Source organism: Actinia tenebrosa, unplaced genomic scaffold, assembly GCF_029948245.1.
Source record: "Actinia tenebrosa isolate PJP-AT-01 unplaced genomic scaffold, QUT_ActTen_1.0 PGA_scaffold13__45_contigs__length_12533684, whole genome shotgun sequence".
NCBI classification, from domain to species: Eukaryota; Metazoa; Cnidaria; class Anthozoa; order Actiniaria; family Actiniidae; genus Actinia; species Actinia tenebrosa.
Window position 1 is genome coordinate 999290 of NW_028292573.1, and position 24687 is coordinate 1023976.

At 36.5% G+C, this 24687-nt stretch overlaps 5 protein-coding genes across 5 annotated transcripts; 3 read left to right on the plus strand and 2 right to left on the minus strand.

The window, feature by feature from the left end:
- Positions 1–86: 86 nt before the first annotated feature.
- LOC116298795 (isochorismatase domain-containing protein 2) lies at positions 87–4097 on the plus strand. Its single transcript, XM_031707350.2, has 5 exons — positions 87–232; positions 304–351; positions 1380–1544; positions 2439–2555; positions 2740–4097. The coding sequence occupies exons 1-5, from the start codon at positions 92–94 to the stop codon at positions 2890–2892; spliced, it is 624 nt and encodes a 207-aa protein (XP_031563210.1). The 5' UTR covers positions 87–91; the 3' UTR covers positions 2893–4097.
- A 1017-nt stretch (positions 4098–5114) lies between these two features.
- Positions 5115–19341, plus strand: LOC116298806 (sorting nexin-17). The gene is made up of 15 exons (XM_031707363.2): positions 5115–5260; positions 6967–7041; positions 7227–7409; positions 7587–7697; positions 8297–8387; positions 8960–9044; positions 9372–9441; positions 10380–10472; positions 10774–10914; positions 16257–16319; positions 16936–17040; positions 17430–17513; positions 17686–17757; positions 18229–18342; positions 18709–19341. The coding sequence occupies exons 1-15, from the start codon at positions 5201–5203 to the stop codon at positions 18805–18807; spliced, it is 1446 nt and encodes a 481-aa protein (XP_031563223.2). The 5' UTR covers positions 5115–5200; the 3' UTR covers positions 18808–19341.
- On the plus strand, positions 10943–13413 carry LOC148911552 (uncharacterized). Its single transcript, XM_089028859.1, has 3 exons — positions 10943–11568; positions 11848–11994; positions 12077–13413. Exons 1-3 carry the CDS (start codon positions 11553–11555, stop codon positions 13411–13413), a joined length of 1500 nt encoding a protein of 499 aa, XP_088884985.1. The 5' UTR covers positions 10943–11552.
- LOC148911553 (uncharacterized) lies at positions 13223–16088 on the minus strand. Its single transcript, XM_089028861.1, has 4 exons — positions 15800–16088; positions 15406–15599; positions 15114–15277; positions 13223–14922 (listed from the first exon to the last, which is right to left on the minus strand). Exons 1-4 carry the CDS (start codon positions 15813–15815, stop codon positions 13947–13949), a joined length of 1350 nt encoding a protein of 449 aa, XP_088884987.1. The 5' UTR covers positions 15816–16088; the 3' UTR covers positions 13223–13946.
- Positions 19342–20416: 1075 nt separating the features above from the next.
- LOC116298807 (protein disulfide-isomerase A6) lies at positions 20417–24212 on the minus strand. Its single transcript, XM_031707364.2, has 7 exons — positions 24101–24212; positions 23866–24007; positions 23206–23263; positions 22743–22829; positions 22315–22354; positions 22001–22107; positions 20417–21626 (listed from the first exon to the last, which is right to left on the minus strand). The coding sequence occupies exons 1-7, from the start codon at positions 24114–24116 to the stop codon at positions 20757–20759; spliced, it is 1320 nt and encodes a 439-aa protein (XP_031563224.2). The 5' UTR covers positions 24117–24212; the 3' UTR covers positions 20417–20756.
- Between the last annotated feature and the right edge of the window lie 475 nt (positions 24213–24687).

Genomic DNA, 24687 nt, shown 5'->3' on the forward strand with positions numbered 1-24687 from the left:
ACGTGGTCCGAAATGGAAAACTTTACGCCCAAGTGATATAATATTATTAATAGTAAGGTCAGATTGGGCTTCCTGTGGTATTGTTTTCAAAATGGCGGCCCTTGCAGCCAGACGAGCGCAAGTCGGTAATTTGTCAGTAGACTCTACAGTGTTTTTCCTTTGTGATATGCAAGAGTTATTTCGTAAAAAGATAGCTTATTTTCAAGATGTTTTAAACGTGACCAAAGTTATGGTGAGCAAAGATGATGATGTAGGTTTTTTAACATGAGTTAAGTTTTAGCTAAAAAATCACGTCGTTTACAGATTGAAGCTGCAAATCTCTTGAAAATTCCTATCTTTGCCACTGAACATGTAAGTAAAATATCAATATTTCTATTTATCTATGTAATAGCGCTATATTTTATAATTCATAATTACGGATGGTTCATTATAAATTTATATATCAGGGAGCGGGGTTCTTAAATCCAGCACTTTCCTATCTAGATCCTCCGGTTCCTAGAGAAAGATTTGATGTTAAAATTATTGAAGTTGTTGCTGTTAAAATTGTTGAAGGTGTTGCTGTTAAATTGTTGCAGGTGTTGCTGTTAAATTGTTGAAGGTGTTGCTGTTAAATTGTTGAAGGTGTTGCTGTTAAATTGTTGAAGGTGTTGCTGTTAAAATTGTTGAAGGTGTTGCTGTTAAATTGTTGAAGGTGTTGCTGTTAAAATTGTTGAAGGTGTTGCTGTTAAAATTGTTGAAGGTGTTGCTGTTAAATTGTTGAAGGTGTTGCTGTTAAAATTGTTGAAGGTGTTGCTGTTAAATTGTTGAAGGTGTTGCTGTTAAATTGTTGAAGGTGTTGCTGTTAAATTGTTGAAGGTGTTGCTGTGCTGTTAAAATTGTTGAAGGTGTTGCTGTTAAAATTGTTGAAGGTGTTGCTGTTAAAATTGTTGAGGTGTTGCTGTTAAAATTGTTGAAGGTGTTGCTGTTAAAATTGTTGAAGGTGTTGCTGTTAAAATTGTTGAAGGTGTTGCTGTTAAAATTGTTGAAGGTGTTGCTGTTAAAATTGTTGAAGGTGTTGCTGTTAAAATTGTTGAAGGTGTTGCTGTTAAATTGTTGAAGGTGTTGCTGTTAAAATGTTAAAATGTGGAAACATAAAATCCCCCCATGCATTCACCTTGTTAAATATGCATTAGATCTCTGATCTTGGAGTGTTGATTTCCTGCCTTGCCCCAGGGGTTGGGGGTGAGGGTTTCAATTGACTGGTGCATTACTTCAAAATCCCTTTTCAGAATCACTAAAATTTTGAGGCCAACCATTTTCTCCCCCATACCTAGCCCACCCTCTCCCCGATGAATAATGCAAAACAATTTAAGAATTGCTCGACATGTTGTTTGTTTCAGGATCCATCAACGGGCTGTGGTAAAACTGTTCCTGAGATAGACACCAGTTCCTTCAAAGACAGACTATTCACTAAAACTACATTTTCAATGCTGGGTGCTCCAGGTTTGGAGAACGAATTGAAAAAGATTCAACAAGTCAAATCTGTGGTCATCTTTGGAGTAATGGTCAGTACTTACAATATCTATGCCTATAATTTGTAGTTTCATCAAATCAAGGTCCAATGACTTTGGTCTGTACTCTTTATATCGAACATTGAAAGGCGTCAGCATATGATCCAAATTCAAGGGGAACCTGCATGAGGGCAGCGAGTGGTTTCACTGCAAAGTTTGGGTGATATGCTGATGCCTTTCCATGTTCGATAAGAGTACAGACCATAGAAAACAGACCTTGTTTTTTTTACCATGAAAAATCACTATTTTTTGACGTATTTTAGTGATCAAAGCAACCAAGGGAAAGAGTGCATGCTCTTTGACATCAGCTTATTTGTCTGTCCTCTTAATGATCATAAAGAATAGCCAATCAGTGTGTGAGAAAAATTAACGATTTCTTCTTTGATTGGTAGAAGACATTCTTTAGCTTTCCAGAATGTCTTGAGCCAGGATTTAGAAAAAGGGGCCACAAATAAAATGTTGGTGCGATCAGATTTACAAAGCTGGGTTCCAATTTCATTCCACTGAATGAAAAGATTAACAAGAGGCCCCATGACTAAAGGACTTGACACCAGATTGAATTCAAATTTATTAAAAATTACCCTACCAGGGTTCAAAATAACAGGCCTGACATCAGACAACGTCCAGCCAGAACTGAGACTTTTCCGGTCAAATCTTTGCATTGCTGGTCATTTTGACCAGTAACGGTTAGCCAGAAATGAGATATGACTAAGCTAAAACTAATTTGGCCTGTGATTGTGACAGATGACTGTTCAGTCATTATTTTAAGCCCTACTGATTTTGAAAATATTAACATTCATGGAATTCCATCATTAACTGGCACAATAGATAAGGCTGATGGTCCTTAATCTATCTTCTTATCTTTTGAAATTTATTTCTCCTTTGCAGGCAGATGTCTGTGTATATAATACAGCACTGGAGCTATTAGAGAGGGACTATATTGTTCATGTGATTGCAGATGCAGTGTCATCTGATCATAACTGTGAGAGGATCATTTGTTTACAGGTACAAAAGGATACCCAGGTCATTTTACAGCTTAACCCTGAGTATGATTTCCCAGTGGGGGAGGGGTTAGTGGAAGGGTATATCAACAGGCAACCCAAATTGTGATTTTAACATATAGAGGTTGATCTGGTAATAATTAGCTTTTTATTAACCAAATCATGTTGTGAACTTCTTTTTATCATAGAGACTTGCCAAGAGTGGTGCAATAGTTTCTACCAGTAAAGCGACTCTGTACAACCTGATAAAAGGCACAGATCATCCAAATAATGATGCTATTTTATCATTGCTTGCTGGTGTTGTACCTGACAAGGGCCTGATGAATGCTTATGGCGTGTGATTGTATTGGTTGCCAAACCAATTTCCCTGCCTCCCATCCCCCCTCCCCCCAAATAAAAAAAATGGTGCCTAACACAAATTACCTTATTGTAAGAAGAAAGAGTTTTTTTCAACTCTGTAAAGCTGTTTGTAGTTGGGCTGGGGAAGGAAGAAAGTCGAAACACATGGTAAAAAAGACCTGGTGTAAGCGTAAAGTTTTGTAGATATGAAGATAAGGTAAGAACAAATAATTTGTGATGAAAGGAAAAGCATTCCCTGAATTATAGAAAGATATAACTGCTCAATAAAATATTGTTTAAAGCTAGGCTTTTATAGTTTATGAAACTTATGTAATTATGTTTGATTACATTAAGGTAATTATGACAATCAGTATAATAATCAGAAGTCATTAAAATAAAGGTTTTTTTAAATTAACAATTATTCGCAAAAGGCGAAGTGCATATCATATTTACCTAGATGCTAGTCTTCAAGCGATGGCGTAAATATTCTCCGATATTCACTGAGGCTGAGGCAAATAATTGTTTTAGTATAAATACACAGGTTATTTTTCCAAAAAAAAAAAAAGAAGGTTGAAGACATTTTTTTCCGGTAACAGCAACAAAGCGGCTGGCCACCATTTTGGATTATCGCTCGAGGTGATTATCATGTGATAGGGTGAGTTTCTCCACCAATCAGTGGCGGCGCAACATTTTAGATAATCACCTGTGTATTTTTACTAATTTAACGATATTTACTTTCATTGTTTGCTCCAAGAACCTTAATGGCTCATCATGAAGGAAGATAACAATGATATTTATGTATTACAATAATATTTGGAAATCAAATACAAAAATCGAGGTTAAATTTACATATACCGTAAATCCTCTATTTAGCCCCCCGGGGGGCTTATTTATTTCAGGCACATTTGAGGGAGGGCTTATTGGGGAGAGGGGGCTTAATTGAGAGGGGGGGCTTATTGATTTAGTCGAAACACAGTATGTAATATGATTGTAACTCAGGATTAAATGAAAACATTACTATTGACTGTCTCGCATAATCTGTAGTGATGTACATGGCATTTTTATTATTTGATTCACCTGTGTTAGTCTCTCAAGTATAATTTACGATTATTGTGAATAGCAAAACTAAAACACGGTAACATTAACAAAGCAAGCTAAAAAGAAATGTTCTGAACAACCAAGACTTTAATAAATCACCTTTAATCAGTACACGTGAATATTTAGTTGTGAAAGGGGGAGGGGTGCGGGGGGCTAAAAAGAGAGGGGGGGCTTAACAAATTTCTTCCTTTAAAAAGGGGGAGCTTATTAGAGAGGGAGGGCTTATTTGAGAGGGGGGGCTAAATAGAGGATTTACGGTAATTATTATTTTCCAAGCTTATCCATCATCAGAGTGCAAGTTTGTCACTAGGACCTCGAAAGCCCGGGGGGGTACTCCCCTATATTTGTTATACAGGTATGTGCCGCCTTATAGGGTATGGTTTTTCGGCTTTTGAGTCTGGGGTAGGGTATCATTTTTTGACATTTTGTCTGGGATAGGGCATCATTTTAGTCTGGGATAGGGTTAACGATTTGGTCATTTTTGTCTGGCGAATAGGCTACGCTTTCTGCCGGCACAAAAACAATAAAAATGTTAGTCAATATTGATTGCAATCGCTTGTAAGACCGTATATTCCGTCTTTTAGTCTGGGATAGGGTGTACAATTCTTAGTTTTAGTCTGGGGTAGGGTATGTAAAAGCAAAATTTTAGGTCTGGGATAGGGTCAGGGTTTTGAGGTCCTGGCAGCACACCCCTACCCAAGTTGGGGTGGTAGTACCCCCCTCCCCCCCCCGGGCTTGAAAGGGGATGTTCGTTTTTTACCAATCTTAGTTATGCCATTTCTCGAAAAACTAAAATAGCGTTAAACATTATTTCATACTCCTACAAAGGTGGAGGGGAGGAGGGTTGGTTTGTTCAAACCATCGAGCCACCCCTAGCGACGGGACTGGGATACTTGTGTTACAAACTGAAAACGAAGAAAAAGTAACTGAAAAAAGTATCCACACTAGTCAAGGGTCCTGCTCAACAGCAGATGTTTAATACAATTTGAAGCTCATTTTTTCTTAACAAACTATTACCCTACCCCTTAACCCTTCCCCTACCCCTAAAGGGCGTGGGCTGGAGTGCTTACACCCCGGTATCCTTCGGTGCCTGGTACAACGAGGTCATCACGTGACTCGTGTGCATGTCAACATCTCCTTTATTCAAGATGGCGGCTCGTTATATCAGTCTGAACAAACTTTGAGTTCAACTCCTTTGTTCTCCAATTCACTATGCATTTTTCAATCCCGGATACAGTAGAATTAAAGGATAGAAGTGGATCAAGCTATTTAGTAAGTAATAGTTACAGAATGTTGAAAATTTTGAGATCTTTGAAGTGTTTTTGATTGTTGTTGGCGAAGCGTGTCTCCAATTCGCTGTTCGAAATTCAAAGAATTCTCATCGTTATTCTAACATTAAAAAATATATCCTTCCTCTGAAACGCATAATGAATTACAAAGCTCTTAAGAATTTTTTCTGAATACTTCAGGTAAAGAAATTAATGTTCAAAGGTATTTTCGAGTTGCGCATTTTTGCGGTATTACAATAAACCAAATGTTGGTAGAATGTTGTTTTTCAAATTCCTGTTCAAATACACTCGAGTTTTGATAACAAGAGAATACTCAAACTATTCTACTGGATTTTACTTTCATGTAATTTAAGCTGAAGCCATTGATACTTGAGTAAAGACATTCGATCTTCCTGCAAGACAGTTCGAAGGAATGGAGAGTCAAATATTCATGCTTACTTGAAACACATTTAATAAATAATAAATCCAAAGTATTGAACAAAATATAAACTATTGCCTAGGTGTTACTTTAAAGTACATATTAATGTTTTACTTCAGTAGTTAGAATTGTTTTGGGTGTTAAATTTCGATGATATCGGTTAATTAACTTATATCAGTAGTTTTGTCCTTTCGTAGATTTACCGCAAATCGCGTTCAGTAAAAAACAATAAAAAGTTAACAAGAAATGCTATTCCCGTGTTTGTTTGTGATACACTATCGTTTATTAAGGCCGATGTATTTTGCTGGTGGAAACTCCTTAATTATGGCCCTGTTAATGAAGTATAAGTAATATATATTTGCTTATAAGTCAACATGCTTGTGAATATATATAACATCTACTCCGCAGACATACTCCAGCCATATTTATTGACTTGTGCTTTACTCAATTATTAATGCAAATCTTTTCGTAGATACAATCCTTTATGTAAACATTTTATGATTATGATTTTGATTATGATAATGTACCAGCCTGATATTTTCTATATATAGCCAAGTTTATATAATTAAATAGTACATTACATAAACTTGGCTATATAGAAAATATCAGTAAATGTGATATTGGCTCAAATACCCATTCAGTTATGTGCTGATATAATGATGCGTGGTACACACTTGTAAGGACAAAAGAATTGATCATAAAACAGAAACCTACTAACCACAAAGTGTGCGATGCTTGTAATGTGCAAGTCAATTCAATTAGCATGACATATACAGATTATTGAAAGTATTGTGGTTATAGTTAGATTCAAGACAGGCATAAGGTTTTCCAGTTCAGTAACAGAAGGATGAAGATCTAAGATGTTTGGATTAACAAATACTATTTCTGGTTCAATAGCCAAGCATAGTACCCTATTCACACCTAAACGTGTTTAGTTAAACTATGTTTTCCTTAGGAAAAAAATTGAGAAACCAGAAACCTACAATATAATGAAACTTTCTAAAATATTGTCAGAGCAAGACAAAGGATAATTTACATGCATTATTTCACCAAATATTGTGCAGTGTTCGTAGATAGTTTTACAAACCTGTTTAGTTAAACAACTTTAAAACATGTGTAAGCCTTGGTGTGAATGGGGTATAAGTTTTGTGACTTGAATATATATCTCTGTGACTGTCCATCTCAGTCTCCACTGCTTATAATATGATCACCCCACTCATGTTACCCAAGTGTCTGTCCACATTGATTGATGTATTGTTTTTGTACTTTAGGCATATAACCTGCATATTAATGGATCATTTCATGCCGCCGTGAGATTTTCTGATCTCTACCACTTTAATGAACAGGTTGGTTATTACCTTATATTTGGCCAGTTTGTTAAATATCTTCTCATGGAATTGGTATAAACACGATTTCTGCATGATGCAGACATCATCATTGTCACCATAGACAATAGCCATTAGCATTTAGAACAAAATCCAACAACATTAACTATCCTGGGTAAACTAATATCTTCTTTCTTTTTTCATAGCTGAAAAAGAATTTTGGTGGAAAAATCACAGCCACATTTCCTCCAAGAAAAATCTTGTCACTGACGGCAGTTCAGGTTGAAGAGAGAAGAGAACAGCTGGAGAAATATCTGCAGGATGTCTGTCAGGATACTGATGTTGCCTATAGCAGCATGTTTTCTGGTTTTCTTAGGAACTGCCAAAAGGTATCAAAACACATACAGGAGAGTCAGAGATTAGAGAGTTTTAGATTTACTTTTTTTCTTCCTGTAAACCTTGACTTGAAACCATTGTTTCGTGACCAGTCAAGCGAATGAGGGAAAGGTCTATTTATATTTTTATTTACTTGGATTCCTATACAAAAGTACTTTTTTGTTTTCAAGGAACACTCAGATGCCCTGGCAGAAACAGTTGATCTAGATGTTTTTCTGATGAATGGGAATAAAATCCCACTGAAGATAGTATCAACAGATAGTACAGAAGATGTGTTAGAGGTAAGGAGATATGACTAGCTAAAAACTAGTGTGAGCTGCATTGGTGTTTATGATAAAACTATTGATAAAAAAGTAAATTATGTAAAAGAGCTCTTTTACTCCGACGAAGGACTAGTGTCTGAAACGTCAGTAAAATTTTTCATCTTTTCACGGTGTACAATTTACCATTTTATCATTACTGTTAGAGGTAAGGTTATTTTAAGTGATGGAAATGCCCATAACCATGATGTTACCATCTTGTTAAACCAGGTGCATTCTGGTATAGATGGGGTATAGTAGGTACCATAAAAGGCGAGATGACCAAAAGATGTTTGTTATCAAGCTAAACCATACCATGATGTTCATACTGTACCATTCATGTTCTGGTTAAATCAGATGCATTCTGGTCTAGATTGGGTATAGCAGTATAATAAACCTCAGTATGACTGAAAGATGTACCCAAGCTAGACCATGATGCTCCATGTTAGGAAAAGTCATCTTGAGAAAAGGTCAACTTAGGAAAAGTCTTCAAACTAGAAGAGTCAGCCTCAGATAATTTATGCTGTATGTTTTTCTTATCAAAACACAGTTGATTAAGATTGTTCTTTACTTCTAACTAGGCTGCCATGGCAGAGATAAAGTTGAATGAAAATTTTGTGCATTACTTTGCACTGTTTTTGATTAAAAGAGAAGAAGATGGCGAAGCAGCTAGTAAGTCGTTTTATAGTGGCAATGGTGATCATGCTTGTTCTGCTTGAAATTGATTGGTTTTGTTGATGATGATGTAAGGAATCTATCCATTCACCACCCATCTTTCTGTCCACCCATCCCATCCTATCCAGTGCTATATATCTGTCTACTCATCCACCCAGCCATCAGAACATCTATCCATTCACCACCCATCTTTCTGTCCATCCATCCCATCCTATCCAGTGCTATATATCTATATATGCTATATATCTTTATATCCAGTACTGTGTCTGTCTATACCCACCATTCCACCAATGAACCTGCCCACCCATACACACTTGCCTGCCTTCTTGTCCACCTACCTATTCATCTATTGATTGATTAATGGAATTAATAAGATGGTTTGTTTGATTGATTGATTATAATGTTCCAGTAATGAAAAGTGGCATGATAATAAATCAGTGCTAATGTTGATCATTCTTAAAGATTACCTATGTCTGAAACATTTAGATAAACTTTTAAATAGTTTTCTTGGGGTAGATAAAGCAGGTTTCTCAAGCTTTATTTTGTATAACTGTTTTCTTCGCTTCTAGTTGTAAGAAAGCTACAAGATTATGAATCACCCTATCTAAGCATTAAGAACTTACAAGGAACATACAGAATTGCCGTTCGTAAATAGTGAGTATGAATGTTAACTGTAATCTGTAGGTACTGCCCCTATACGACTATTATTTCCTATAGGGTTTGACTGAGAGTGTGAATGTGATGCATTACTGTCTAGCTTTGTTGCAAACTTTTGTCGTTCAATTTACTTTATATGGTATTGCTTGTAGTGGAAGGTAGACCACAATGCACTTTGTTCATCAAATAAGGGTCTGAGGAGGGTATGTTGTGTAGTTTTAGAAAATACCCATTTCTTCCCCCTGCATGTAGTGGGAAGGGAGCCTCTTTGCTTTCTTAATTATGTTACTGAATGCAATTTATGTCTTTTTATGTAAAATGTAGTTTTTGGGATTCAAAACTTGAAGACAAGATAATGGAGGATAAGATAGCAATGAACTTGTTATATGTACAGGTAATCGATATCAAAATTGTGAAAAAATCTTATCACGTATGCCACTCCATGGAATGGAAATTAAAGCATAACCAGGGGTTTCAATAGAAGGCAGCTACCGGCGGTTTATCACCTGGTACTTACCTTCATACTGCCGGCTATTTTGCGAATCAGTCTTAATAAGTAAGAAGTAAAATTTGTGGAAACAGACATGTACTTTTGAGTTTCATTTATCTACTTCAAATATTATTGAAAGCCCTGATAACAGGTTTTGTACCCCACTTGATAAGGCAACCAATAGATTTTTGGAGGGAGGAAAAACCGGAGAACCTGGAGAAAAACCCTTGAAGCACAGGAGATAACCAACAAACAACTCAGTGGGACTCAAACTTGGCTCTCTCTGCTACTACACCAACCATGCTTCCCTAGTATTGAATATATTATTTTTCTAATAGACCGTTTTCTCAAGGTTGCGCGCTCATCCAAATTTAAGGGACTTGACGGGCCATGATACCAGAACACGAGCTTTATAATGAAAATTATCATATATTTCTAGGAGATTTTTCTATAAGAATTGATAAAATTGATTATTCTCCTCTTTAAATATTAAAGTGGCTTCTCAATTTTACTCAATTTGCGTTTTCCAATTTTGTGGCCCGTCAAGTTGGATGCGCACGCAACCTTAAGAAAACGGTCCGTCAAGTTGGATGCGCACATAACCTTGAGAAAACGGTCCGTCAAGTTGGATGCGCACATAACCTTGAGAAAACGGTCCGTCAAGTTGGATGCGCACATAACCTTGAGAAAACAGTCTATTAATGAACCATAATGAGGACACCTGAGTTGTTTTTATACAGATGTCTGCATTGCATTCATATGACATGGTACTGCTACTGGTTATGTTAATGCATAGAATGTACCACTATATGAATACTGAATGTTCAATATGATTTTTTCAGGCTGTCAGTGATATTGAAAGAGGCTGGGTGATAGGACCTAAAGAAGCTTATTCTAGGTTAAATGAACTAAAGCAAAGTGGTTCTAAGAAAGAGGTATTTTGTAATGCTTATAATCATTGGCTATTATTGCTGTGGGTACTTCCAGTATAAATCCATCCATACCTCCATACTTAAGGGTAAGGTCAAAGTAACTGCATATCTTACTAGACCTAATTTAGACAGGAGTGGTGGGGAAATTCTGGTAAAGGGTTAACTAGTTGTACCCTCCACCTCTTGTCTCACACCTTCTCATAGCTGCATGATCTCTAATGTAAATTGTATGTAAATAATGTAAATAAAAATCTCTCTTGCTTTGACCTCACCTTCTCATAGCTGATATCTGTAATGTTTTTAGTATCTCAGGTTGGCAAGGATGATGAAGTATTATGGCTTTATTCAATTCAAACCATGTATAACTAATTATCCAGAAGAAAATACAAGAGTCCTGGTCAGCTGTGGGGATAGAGAGTTGAACTTAAGGCTACAAACATCAGATGTAAGTGAAGGAATCTCTGTACATTTACTTTGTGATCATAATGCTCTATGTTCTGTAAATTACAAAGACACACAGAAAGCACGGGTGGTGTAGCGGTGTGAGCGCTCGCCTCTCATCAATGCAACCTGAGTTCAAGTCCTGCAGGCTCAGTGTTGTATATGAGTAGAGTTGTTTGTTGGTTCTCTCCTGTGCTTCGAGGGTTTTCCGGGTTCTCCAGTTTTTCTCCCTCCACAAAAATCAACTCCTAAATTCCAATTTGATCATAGAATGAGGGCCACAGGTTTGTTAGCCACTGGCTATTAAGTGCTACCCTCGTGAAAAAAGGACGTTTTTTTTTTATGTTGACAATGTTATAATAGGCCCTTTGCAGCTAGTGGTCACGTGCTTGGATACCGCTTAGCAACACAAAACTGGAGAGCAAGCCTTCCAGTAAACAAAAGTTGTAATAGGTCAAGCACGCGTGGTTTTATACGATAGTTTCATCGTTCAAAACGCTTAATCCTTTTGCCCTATCTACAAACACAGTAAGATAATCTTAAATTCTCTCCTTTGGACTCGATTTTTGGTTCGAAGTAACGATATTCTTCGCGTTATCGCGAAAAAATTGTCACCGCCGGCCCGCTCGACGGCTGAAAAACATGGCGACTTCGCAAGGTATGTACTTCAAAACTCTCCTTTCTTTTGGTTTCTTTTCAATTATTGGACTTCTAAAATCTCTAAAATAACAGTTTAGATTGTGAATGGTGATCGATTGTAATTGGACGGCATTTTAATGGACGATTTGTTTATTTTTTGTGAGAGTGATTCCACGTCTAAAGTCAAGACTAACCCATGTTTACATATATTCGCTGTAGATGTTAGAACTCCCGACGAGCCATCACATACCAAGAAAAATTCTTCGTACTGATATTTTTATATTTATTTTTGTTTTAGATGAAGTAGAAACTCAAGACATCTCTATCTTTCCTTCCCTCACCTTCGATGATGTAGGGAGCTACGCTATAGAGAAGTCTGGCTGCACAAGCACTTCGAAAGCGTACAAATTTATGGCGGAACCAGGCTATTTACATGACGTTAAAGGTACTTGATAGCCAAAATGTTTTTTCTATTTCATTATGATATGAATGGCAGACAATTCACACTAATTTTTCCAATTTTTTAGTGATATATACCGACCAGTGCGTGAGAGTTAAATGCAAGTGTTACCGCTCAATGAGGAAGTCTGAACCACCGCACATTTTAGAGGTGTCAGTCCAGAACAACAATTTGACATTGCTGTCTGGGCTGTGCTCATGTGTAGCCGGGGCAGGTGGATACTGCCATCATGTGATCGGGCTCCTTTACTATTTAGCCCTTCTTAAGCAACTGGGACATCGGACATTGCCTGATGAGCTAACATGTACCAGCATGAAGCAGCGTTGGAGCATACCTAGAGGATCCAAAATCGCACAAAAAGAAATACAAGACGTGCTAGTGAAAAAACCCCAACTTGGCGCTTCGTACAGTAGATATATCAAGAGTAATTTGTATTCCCCATCTACCCAGTATCCTACCCTCACAAAAGAGCACTTTAATGGCTTCCAACCACCTTATCCTCTCTTTACAACCATTCTGCCCAATCAAGATCAACTTGGCAATATCCCATTTGTACAGAGCAAGTTTGGAAATGTCCCAAAAGGCTGTGTCCTGTCATATCAACAAAAGATGTCAACTGACTACATCATAAATGATTTTACTTGCACTTCTTTCCCAGAGCTTCCCCTCTCAAGTGCAGAGGACAGATTTAATAACAATGTGTCAATCTGTCTTGACAGTCGTCAACAATCTATATTTGGAACATTGTCTGTGACAACAGAGTCATCACTGAGAGTGCAGCAGCAAACAGTCACTCGAAGTCAGAGTGATGTATGGCACCTGCTCAGAAAAAAAAGGGTAACAGCAAGCAAATTTGGCATTGTCGCTCGCCGGGTGTCACATTTTGACACCCTTGTCAATCAGCTAAACCCCACCAGATTTGTACAAACTGCAGCAATGAGAAGAGGCATTGAACTTGAACCACATGCTGCCATGGTCTATGCTAGCAATGCAAAGGGTGGAAGAGTAAACCTCTTCCCATCTGGGCTGATTGTCCACCCAAAGTGCCCATGGCTAGGTTGTAGCCCAGACAGGAAAGTTTATGACCTTGATGCCGTAAATAATGGTCAGAATCCCTTTGGCTTGTTAGAAATAAAGGTCGTTAAAGAGGGGGAAACATCATTTGACAATGTGAGGTATCTCACCAAGGACCAGAACACTAACCAGTACAAACTGAAAACAACAGACATTTATTATTACCAGATCCAGTGCCAGCTTGGACTCACAGGATTAGAATGGTGTGATTTTTTCAGTTACATTGACGAAAATTTGTTTGTTTGCTCTAGAATTAATTTTGATTCAGTGTTTTTCCAGCAAGCAAAGGACAAAGTTGATAGTTTTTTCTTCAATTACTATTTACATTAATACACTAAGATTTTTGTTGTTGTTCTCAAACCATGGCCAGATTTCTTATGATAACAAATATTATATTATTTTTATTAATGACAAATCAATTCATAATCTTAATTTATTTTTTATTATATTTATATCATATTAGTATTATATTTATTTGTGCTATTTAGATTTTGTGTTTGTTCATTAGTTTTTTTTTTTTGAGTTTTCATTTACAAACAAATTGAAATAGTTACAAAAAGCAATCCAAGACACATGATAAACCAACCTGCATTAAAGATTATCTAATGGGTTATGTAAGCCACATTAATCATACATTCACCAACTTCTTACAGACACTATGCCTCATTATTACCATTGGATAAAATAAGTGGGCCTTGAAAATTTGTAAGGAGGCAGGCTACAGTATATAACTGATTGACTGAACCTAAAGTGGACAATGGCACATCTGAATCAAAAAAGTGGTACTCTTTGACTCTTCTTATTGCCCTCTCGACATGAATTCTAAGACTTGCTAGTGTCTTTGTTTTTTGAACATCTGCGGCCTAGAATTGTTCCTGACTTTCAAGAAACGGAGGAATATTTAACTCTACCCGCTTCTCCCTAAGTAAATCTTCAATGTCAAACCCTTTGTCTGCCATGACTGAATCACCAGGTTCTAACAAATCTAGAATGCCGCTGCACCTTGTGATTTCCTTATCACTAATCCCCCCTGTGTAAAGGCTAGAAACGAAGCTAATAGCTCCATTAGGGGTAATGCCTATCAAACCCTTGAGTGTAGTATTACTCTTATAACTAGAATAAAGCTGCGACTGAAGTAGTAGGGAGGTAGGTGTTTGAACAAAAATCTCTGTACAATCTAAAATGACACGTGTGCTTGCATAAAGCTTTTTAAAACCTTCTGGCATAAACCTATCAACATCTTGCCTTGAAGGCCAGATCACTTGACTACCAAGAAGAAAATACAAAAAATTAGTCCATGTGATCAATTTCCTGCAAACTGACGATTTATGTATTCGGAACCTATGAGCTAAATCCTGTCCGAATAGACCTAGTTTGAGGCGTACACAAAACATAAACAATTCATCCACAAGAAGCATATTTCTTGAGTCTGGTCTACTTTCTCTTTCTCCAGAGGCATAACAATATGTCATTTGTGCAGCACATGGCTGCAAAAACTTAAAAAAGAACTGAATATGTAAATAGGATGGGAAACCTGTATAAAATCTTATGATCTCATTGTCTGTGCCAAATCTCTCAAGCCCAAATTTATTAAGTGCTAATTGTTCTGCAGCTTGCCTCTTAATGTCCTCAATTTCTTTTGCAGCTTCAACTTTAACCCTTTTTATTTCAGTGAGGGCAGCTGCAGTTTCATTTCTACTTTGTTCAAGTTGCTTTTGTGCATCTTGGAACTGTGCTCTGAGTGACTGGACTTGTGCTTGTAGGTCATCCATGCTGAAGGTTGTAGAAGTGCTGGGACTATTATCTTCATTGTCATCACTTTCATCTGTCTGAGTGTCTCTGTAAAAAGGTTTTGAAATTATGATGACACTCAGTTCACACTCAGTTCACACTAAATAAAAAATTATAAAAGACTAAATTATTAAAATTATAAAATTATTTTGGTTTAAACCAAAATAAACATCAAGTACAATTCCATCAGTCAAGTCTAAATGAAATGTATTGAAGTAGAAATATGTGATATTCATTACCTATCTACTTGTCGAATTATCTTTCTTCTTGCTTTGGATTTGGTTGACCAGTCAAAGATTGATGGTACAGCTTCTCTTTTTAGCAACTGACGTCCAGAATCAGTGGGAGGATTGTAATCTTCCTCAGTGAAGTGTTTTGAGCACACTCTGGTACTTTTGTTAACCTATTATAAATCAAATGTCCTTTTAATAACAATGTAACTGTATTCAACTATTTTTATCTTCATTACAGTTTTTTAAAGATCCACAGGCAATTCGTATTGTGCATTGATATTGTTAGATTCCTATATACCTTGAAGTGTGGGCCCACATCTCTTCGTATCTTCACCAGCCATTCCTTTTTCAATTGCTCATCCCTTGCACGGCCTGGTAAGCGGTGAAACTTTAAATCAGGATGATATCGAGAATCTCCATTACACAAGGGAACACAACAATGGTACGAAGAATTTTTCTTGGTATGTGATGGCTCGTCGGGAGTTCTAACATCTACAGCGAATATATGTAAACATGGGTTAGTCTTGACTTTAGACGTGGAATCACTCTCACAAAAAATAAACAAATCGTCCATTAAAATGCCGTCCAATTACAATCGATCACCATTCACAATCTAAACTGTTATTTTAGAGATTTTAGAAGTCCAATAATTGAAAAGAAACCAAAAGAAAGGAGAGTTTTGAAGTACATACCTTGCGAAGTCGCCATGTTTTTCAGCCGTCGAGCGGGCCGGCGGTGACAATTTTTTCGCGATAACGCGAAGAATATCGTTACTTCGAACCAAAAATCGAGTCCAAAGGAGAGAATTTAAGATTATCTTACTGTGTTTGTAGATAGGGCAAAAGGATTAAGCGTTTTGAACGATGAAACTATCGTATAAAACCACGCGTGCTTGACCTATTACAACTTTTGTTTACTGGAAGGCTTGCTCTCCAGTTTTGTGTTGCTAAGCGGTATCCAAGCACGTGACCACTAGCTGCAAAGGGCCTATTTAAGCTGATATTGTAAAGCAGTTTTGAAAAAAGAAAGTAAGTTTCGAGAACCCATGATGGCTTTGGTTTACTGCCAGTCAGTTATGCTCATTAGAAAAAAGATTATCTGTCCTCTTTATCCCCTAAACTGTCTGCGTGTGACTGGTTTTTTTGATAGCACAAGATGCAGGAAGGAAGCTTCAAGGTGACCAGGATGAGGTGCTGGAGAATAACATCCTCAGTGAGTAACTTTGTTTTCATTCGTTTATTTAATGTTTTGAATTGCCTGAGTTTAGGCATGCCAGGCTGACTAGGTAATAATTGTAGTATCCATGGCAACCCAGTGGCACTGAGCACCTTTTTTTTTGTCAATGCGCACTGGGTGAAAAGGGGGGGGGGGGGGGGTAAGATGAGTGAACAAGGTTCATTTATATAACTGATACGACTGCCAAGCAGAAGTGCAGTACATATACTTAGCAGCACTGCTATGGTTACTTTGTTGTGTAGAAACCTTCAACAAATGTAGTAATGCGAGTAATACATACAATATGAGTGGGTTAACTAATGTCTAGGTTAGTTCATTTCTCTTAAAGTTTTGAGATAAAAGTGAATCTGCCCAAACAAATCCAAGTTTTAAAAAAGATTATGCAAATTAACATGATTTTATATCAGAATTATAAAACTCCACCATTGTCATGATTTCTATTGCTTTTTCCTCATGAATTATTAATAATGAGTTTAACCAAATGACTGACAGTGGTTGACATGCTACAGGTTGACTGACTGGATCAATGACTAAGTCACGTCATGTCTTCTGATGTAATATATTCATAATAGAGTTTTGCATTTAATTTTAGAATATTACAACAGAAGATGGCAAAAAACAAGAAAACTTGGAACTAGCCTTTGAATATTTGCTGAGTAAAGAGCATTTACAATGGATAACATTATACAGTGAACAGGTATGAATAAACCAATACACATGGCTAGTGTTAAGGTACATATCTGCACTGGGCTTTAATGAGAAAATGGGTAAATGAAAGAAATGAAAGTAAGTACTATAATTACAGAGGTCCTTACAGTAAATCCCCCATGTACACCTGTTCTTAATATCAATTTTGAGTGAGTTGTAGGCCTGGACCAGTGCCACTGCACAGAGTGTACTGTGTTGTATGGAGACTTGAAAAAAACTCAAAAGCTACAGTGTAGATATTGGTATTCCAAAAAAAAAAAATTATTGAATTCAATGAACCATGTTTTAACTAAAATAATGACTATAATCCTGACTTTGCACAACGACATCTTTGAAATATGAAAGATCATTTATTAATTATTACTTTGTTTATTTTAGGCTATATTAATCAGTATGTGCCTGCAGAGCATTGTGGATGAAATTTTAAGGCTCAAAATTGGAAAGCCGATCAAAAGTGCAAAGGTAGATAATATGATTATGATAATATATGTTGTTTGGTACCGTTGAGCTATTTGATATCAGATTTATTTTCTTGGTTAGCTTCACCTTAGCTATGATTATTCGGTTGATAAGTATTCATGTCTTAGTAATATTATTTTATAATATGTAAAATATATTGTTGTTATATTTCAAGAAAAAGAGCAAAACCAAAAGTGATTCAAAGTATAAGCGCTGTAATTCTGTATCATCAACAGCTTCTAACGAGGTAAGTTCATTTTTTTAAGGAAACCTGCCTCTACAACACTCAGTGGATTGATTATAGTGAAGTAGTACACTCATCTTTCACCTCTGGGGTCTTGTGAGTAGTGTTAGCTCTTTCTCCCCAAAAACTGCTGACCACCGTAAAAAGTCGGGGTGGGGCTACTAAGATTATAATATATTATAAGACACCAGTATGGGAAAAATTGGGGCCAAGATTGGGAAATATAAGAGACTGGTATGGAAAAAGAGAAAACATATGGGGGGCTTTAGTGTCGCAGTCCCTCCTGTCTCTGCGGTCCCTGCCTCTCTTAACTTGAGGGTTCTCTCCGGGTTCTGGCTCAGTGTTTTAACTGAGCACGTATGATAAATAAATTACCAATATGATCTGGATTTCAGTTGTGCCCTGACAAAATAATTTGCTTCTCATTAATTATAATAACATGGATGGTTCATTAAATATTTTGTGTATCTGTAGGGTGAAGAGGAACAAAAGTCTTCCAGTTCTCCTCCTTTACCTAATGCAACCAAGACAACACCAAGTCCTTCTCCTTCTACAACACAGAAAAAGAAATCTCAAAAACAAACACAGGTTTGTCAATGATATTATTTGTGTTTTTGCATGGTTGATCTGACGGCAAAAGGCTTACTTCCTTTTCTCTTCTATTTCTTTCCTTAATTCTATTCTCTTCCCTTTCTATTATTTCTTTTCCCATCCACTTCCTTTCCTTTCTTTCCCTCTTCACTTCTCTTTCATCTTCTTATCTTATTTCCTCTCCTCAATTTACTTCACTTTTTTCCATCTTGTCTTCTTTTGTTTTTTTCCCTCCTATCCACTTTCCCCTTCCCACTTCTTCTATTCCCATATTTTCCCTTTATTTATTCATTCATGACGTAGCTAAAGCCTTCACGTTTTGTTATTCCCTAATCCAAGGAATGGTATTATTTTCATTTCCAGAATTTCAACTATTTGCTGGTTCCTCAGAACCAAGCACCACAGGCTTCAAACACCAAAACTAATAAGGTGTTTGAAGGGATTGGAGATGATGATTTGTAAATCTAAGTGCATTTTCTGAAGACACCTTCAAAGTACACGTGAATGGGCTCCCTGTGTGCAAACTACCACAGGAACCCCAAATTAACTTTTTTCAAGCACAGGACAAGAGAACAACTAGACAAAGCTTCCATTGCATGTTCATAGGAAGATAATTTCACATTATAGCTTCCTTTCCTGTTTAAAGGAAAGTGATTAAAACAGTCCAGTCCTGGTACTCGTTTGTGGGCTACAGGACAGGGAGCTGACCTGGACAAAACGTCAGACCAGCACAGTGGAGACTAATATGCCATAATAGTAAAGATAAATAATGTACTGATATTGTTATTTCACTACTAGCAAGAAATATGTGAATATCCTGTGAAATTTCAAAACTTTTGATAATTTTTAGGGTTTTTTCCAGGATTTTGACATCATCTAGTAGCGATTGATTTACATCACAAGTGCTTACATAATCTAGTGTAGAATAACGAGAACTTTTATATATATGTTGTGTAGTTCCAGAAATTATCCATAACCCCCCTCCTTCCCCCCCCCCCCCCCCCTCCTCTCCAACATAAGAATTTGGAATTATCAAGGGGTATGGAGGGTCAGAGAAAGAAATAAAAACAGTTTCTATGAAGCAGTATTAGAATTTCCAGGAGTAGGTCTTTCAAACCTATTCTGTGGGAGAATGGATGGTCTGTAATGGATAATTTCTGAACTACACATAATTCAGCAATCATTTGAATGTTGACTAACAGTCATAGAGGGTACATTTTTATAATCAAAATCATTAAAAAATATATTGATCAAAATTCATGATCATTGAACAGTCAAATTTTATGAATAAAAAGTTCAATTGCACATAATAAATGAAGATAGATAACTGCAGACAATAAACTAGTGGAAAAGTGCTAATTTGCTGTAAAAAGCACCATAAAACAAAAATAAAAAACAAAGGATGTTTTTACTATATTAGCTGTGCTTACAGCTTAGACACTTTCTTTGTACAGCAGTATAGCAGCAATAGACTTCAACCCGGCATTCAAATTAATGGTCATATCAAATCTTGAATGTATTTAGGCTGATTAATTAATGCAGAAAAATGAACTGTCTCTAGTGGTGCAATAAATATGTATACACAGCTGCTTGTGTTGGTTTTCAAACTGAAGATTTTGGGAAGCCCCAGTACTGTAACTGCAGTTCCATGTTTGATAATAGTCAATGATGCAGTGGCAGATCCAGAACAATAATTTCAAGGGAAGGTTGTGAGGGTGGGTGCTACCTAGAAAGGCAGCATACTCCTTAAGCTTTACCTTATTTAGTTATATATTTTTCAATTCCAAGGAGGGTGTTAGTCTCCCTCGCATCCATTTTAAGTGGCAGTCGTCACGCAATTCTCACGACCGACACTAAAAACGGATGCAAAGGAGACTAAGGAGGGTGTCAGCTAGCCATCCAATCCACCCTGCTGTTGCCACCCTTGTTATAAATAACTTGTTGACATGTAGCAACTGATCGAATACAGTTTTGGGAAGTATCACATCTCAATAATCTGAACGAGTGTCTAGGGAAACAAAATTCAAAACAGACTCAAAATTCATTTTCTATTTATGAACAACACATTCACTATCACAAAAGTGTATTTTTTTTATTTTGAATAAAACAGATTTCTGTACTTAGTAATACACAATGTACCTTAGCTAAGCAAATGCAAAACCACAAGCAGAATTACTCTACACTATACTAGTATAACTAACCCACTTTTAATATTATTATAATGAAAGATGCCTTTTTATGTTGAGATATTAGGAAAAAGCAGTAACAAAATTGTGTCCATACCAGATGAATCTAATAATCTGGTACATATTATATGTCATACAAGTGTACAAGTTGAAGCCCACATATAGAGCAGTGCTTAGTATTCCTATCTATCATATCAAAAGTACTAGTAACAACTACTTTATTCTTCATAATTCTTCCTTCTTTTTGTCTTCGTCATCTAAATCAATGTCAGACAAGTCAATATCCTCTTCTTGTGGTAACTGCCCATCTTTACCGTCCCATGCCTCTATAGTGGAAAGGTCTGGTAAAGAATCACCTTTTAAGGCAGCTGTAGATCCTCGCCCAACAGCTACAGTCCTCAAGAATTCATCGATACCAGTACGATCAAAAGATCCACGCAGTGTTGCAAACTTCTTCTTGCGCGCATTGACAGCTACAAGAGCAGGGTAACCAAATCCTCCAATTTCTAAAGCTTCTTCAAGTTTTTGCTGAGCACCTGCTTCAGACCAAAGCCATCCCCATAAATTTTTCTTGTATTTTTCACCCAATTCTTTGAGCACAGAGAGATACTTGTTTCGTCCCTCAGCTCCAGAATCAAGAATATGAGGTAAGAATGAAATGACACACAATGGTTTTTCATTACAGTTGCCAGTTAGGGTCTTAGTATCTATTGCTTGTTCAATCACTGGAGGCTCGATAGATGCTGCCATTTTATCAAGAGCAAACTGAACAATGTCAGATGCTGTTCTTCCACCCTGGTAATCCTCAACACTATGGGAATCTTTGACTCCAGCGGCAAAGACCTTGATGGTTGGGTAGCCTTGGACTTGATATCGGCTGGCAATAACTGTGTGTACAGTGGCATCAACAGCACCAACCTTCACCTTGCCTTCAAGTTCTGAAGCTGCCTTTGCCCATTCTGGTGCCAACCGTTGGCAGTGGCCACACCATGGTGCGAAGAATTCTACCAGCCACAGATCTTTACTGTTCAGAACTTCTTTTTCAAAGTTGGAGTCTGTCAGTTCAATTACAGCCTTTTTCCCACTCCCACCACCCTGAAATTACATTCACAATAAATGTTCAATTAGTTTACAACTCAATCCTTAATTTCAATGTGTTATATCTTTCAGCAGGCACATAACTGTCAGAATGGGTTGGGCAATACTGTAAATGGTGACCTAAAGCTCCTGATGCAAATGGCTGTGAGGAGTAATGATGATGATCTTTCACCAACCTAGATATTGATGTACAGTATCATATTGCTAGGATAGAGGATGAATAGTTTCAAATGATAAATCCTCTTGAAAATGCTACCATAGCCCTTATCAGCACAATGGGCAACATTGACTGGATGTGACAAAGGTATTCCCTGTTTACATTTCAGGCTAATATCATTATCATTGATACCAACGACAGCCATATAACTCACCTGTTTACTTCCACCAGAACTGCGTCCACCCCCTGATAATCTTTGTGATACAGCTTCTTTGGCAGCACTCATGGCTGCATCTGCAATACCTTGGGCTGTGCGAGGACCTGCAGGGATAGATGATTTATTTTATTAGCAGAAATATAACTAATCGTAGCTTTTCTGTAGACCTCTGGCATCTAACACAGGAAGCCCAAGAAAAAGACAGAATGAGAGTTGCCAGTGATGAGGATAAACTAATAGCAGTACTCTTAGATATGATGATACATTGACATTCATTCAATCATAACAGCTTATCTTAGACCTCAACATACCATTATAGTCTTTAGGTGAATTTTTATTAGCTCCAAATATCTAGAAATCAAAGAAAACAAACATGTAAGCAATAGTTTTATGGACACTTAGAACTAAAGATGTCAGAAAATAGAACTTTTGGCTTTAATGTTTGGGCTACCATTTGGCACAGATAATGAAATTCTAAGACTTTAATCAGTGGATATATATATATATGATTCTTCTCTCCTAACATTTGAATGAGTTTAAGATAAGTATCCATTTGCTCTTATTTCTAACATACTTGTATTAGTCTAAAGGCTTTTACAGACAGATACTTTCTTGTAGCTATTATTACAAATGAGCTAGCAGTCAAGTTCATGCTTGGAATTGATGTTAACGAGTCAAAAACATTTAGCAGATTCATTTCTCTTCATTTGAAGATCTAAGTGTTGGTATCAGTTCTAACCTTAATAGTAGGGAATCCTCTGATACCATAAGGACCGCCGACTGATTGATGGACGTCCATGTCTACTGCACCAACCTTCACTACACCCTGCAGGGAAACAAGACAGCCAATCATCAGTAACCTTCTATGATTGATGACCAATAGAGTACTCAAGTGATGACTGTCACAAAAATTTATTTTCGCTTGATCATATTTTTGGTTAACAAATTCGGTAGACAATGAAAAATGATGTTTACACACCAAATTTGATGAGAATCGGACAAATATCAGCTGAGATATAACCATTTGAATATATAACTACTCCATACAAATCACGTGTGTAAGCGTCTTTTTTGATTGTCTATAGAAATTAGAGATCGAAAATAATTAAAGTCAACATTTATTTTTTCGTGACGTCACACTTGAGAACTCTATAGAGATGTTTGATCACTAGGCAACCAAGTGATTAAAGGGTAATCATCACCTTAAGTGCTGTAGCAGCTTTGGACCATTCTGGAGCCAAAGCCTTACAATGCCCACACCTGTAAACAAAACAGAATCAAGTATGAGACATTATATGTACAAACTTATACTTAAAGTGGATACACATTTACTATAATGTGGCTAAAGTTGTACATATCTAATGTTTTGTCTATAGCATATTATTTTCTGAAATTGATTTTACTATTAGATCAGAAAGAGAAAAAACTATGCCAAATTTTTGGCATTAAAATATAGTCCGTGGAAAAGGAAACTTATATGTTGTTAGAAAGTACAAAAAGCTGTTATTTACACTGTATTATAACTAAGTAACGCTAATATCAAATCACAGTTTACAGCCTGGCAATTACCATAATGACTAGATATAGTACACGTAGAACATAACCTTCTTAAACGAGTTTTTAGGTCACAAATAATTAATCAGGCAGCTGTATTCAACTATTTTAATGCCATCTCACGCTATAAAATAACTTTTCAAGCAACAATAAAAAATAGCCAGAGGTTTATAAAAAGAAGCTAGCTCTAGTTCATTAAAAATACAAAACATGAGGAATTCTTCATTCTAGAACCATTCTTTTAACAAAGTTGCAAAAACTAACGAAAGCAAAACAAAGAAACCTCAAATGAACTAAACTAGACTTACCAAGGTGCATAGAATTCTACCATCCAAACAGCATCATCATTTAATACTCTATCATTGAAGTTATTGGCCGTAAGTTCTACAACATCTGAGCTTGGACTGTACAAGGCATTAGACAATGCCACGAGAGAAACTAAATATACACCTGAAATTTCCACGAATATTGCCTCCAATTAGCATAAAAACCATTCTGGTTTGAAGAGGAATGATTAAGAGACAAGTGGTAAAATTTTCTTACCGTAAATAAGCTGCATTTCTTTATAAAGTGAAGTAGAAACACGTATTGAAGAGAGATAATAAAGACTGACTGGACAAAAAGTGTGAAGTGAATGATTCTAAATGGACCGAAGATCGAATAAAGCGGCCCTTTTCGTGTCTCGCTGTGATTGGCTGAATTAAGAGTGTTTTAGTGGAGAATCTGCTGATATTTACAACGTGGGCGTCAAAAAGAGCTCAGCTGAAAACACGATTAGCGGACTTTTCAATATTATTGTCCCAACAAGGGGATTCTTATAGATTGAGTTATAAAGGACGATATTTTGATCATAAGGTACCTCTTGCATAGTTAAAATAGGTTGGTTATTTTTCTATTTAAAAAAGTATGCAACTTAAAGTTTTTTGTTTTGTATTAGAAATACAATATCATGTTTACATGAATTTTTTCTTCAGAAAAGCGCAAAATGGCATTCAAATGAAAAAATACATCATATTTTGAAAAAAAATAAGCTTTTTGTCATAAGGAAAATTTAAACTACAACAAAGTTTAAGAGATAAGTGTTCTAAGTTTCGAAATTGAAAAAAAAATTGTTTACGTATCTTCCGTGA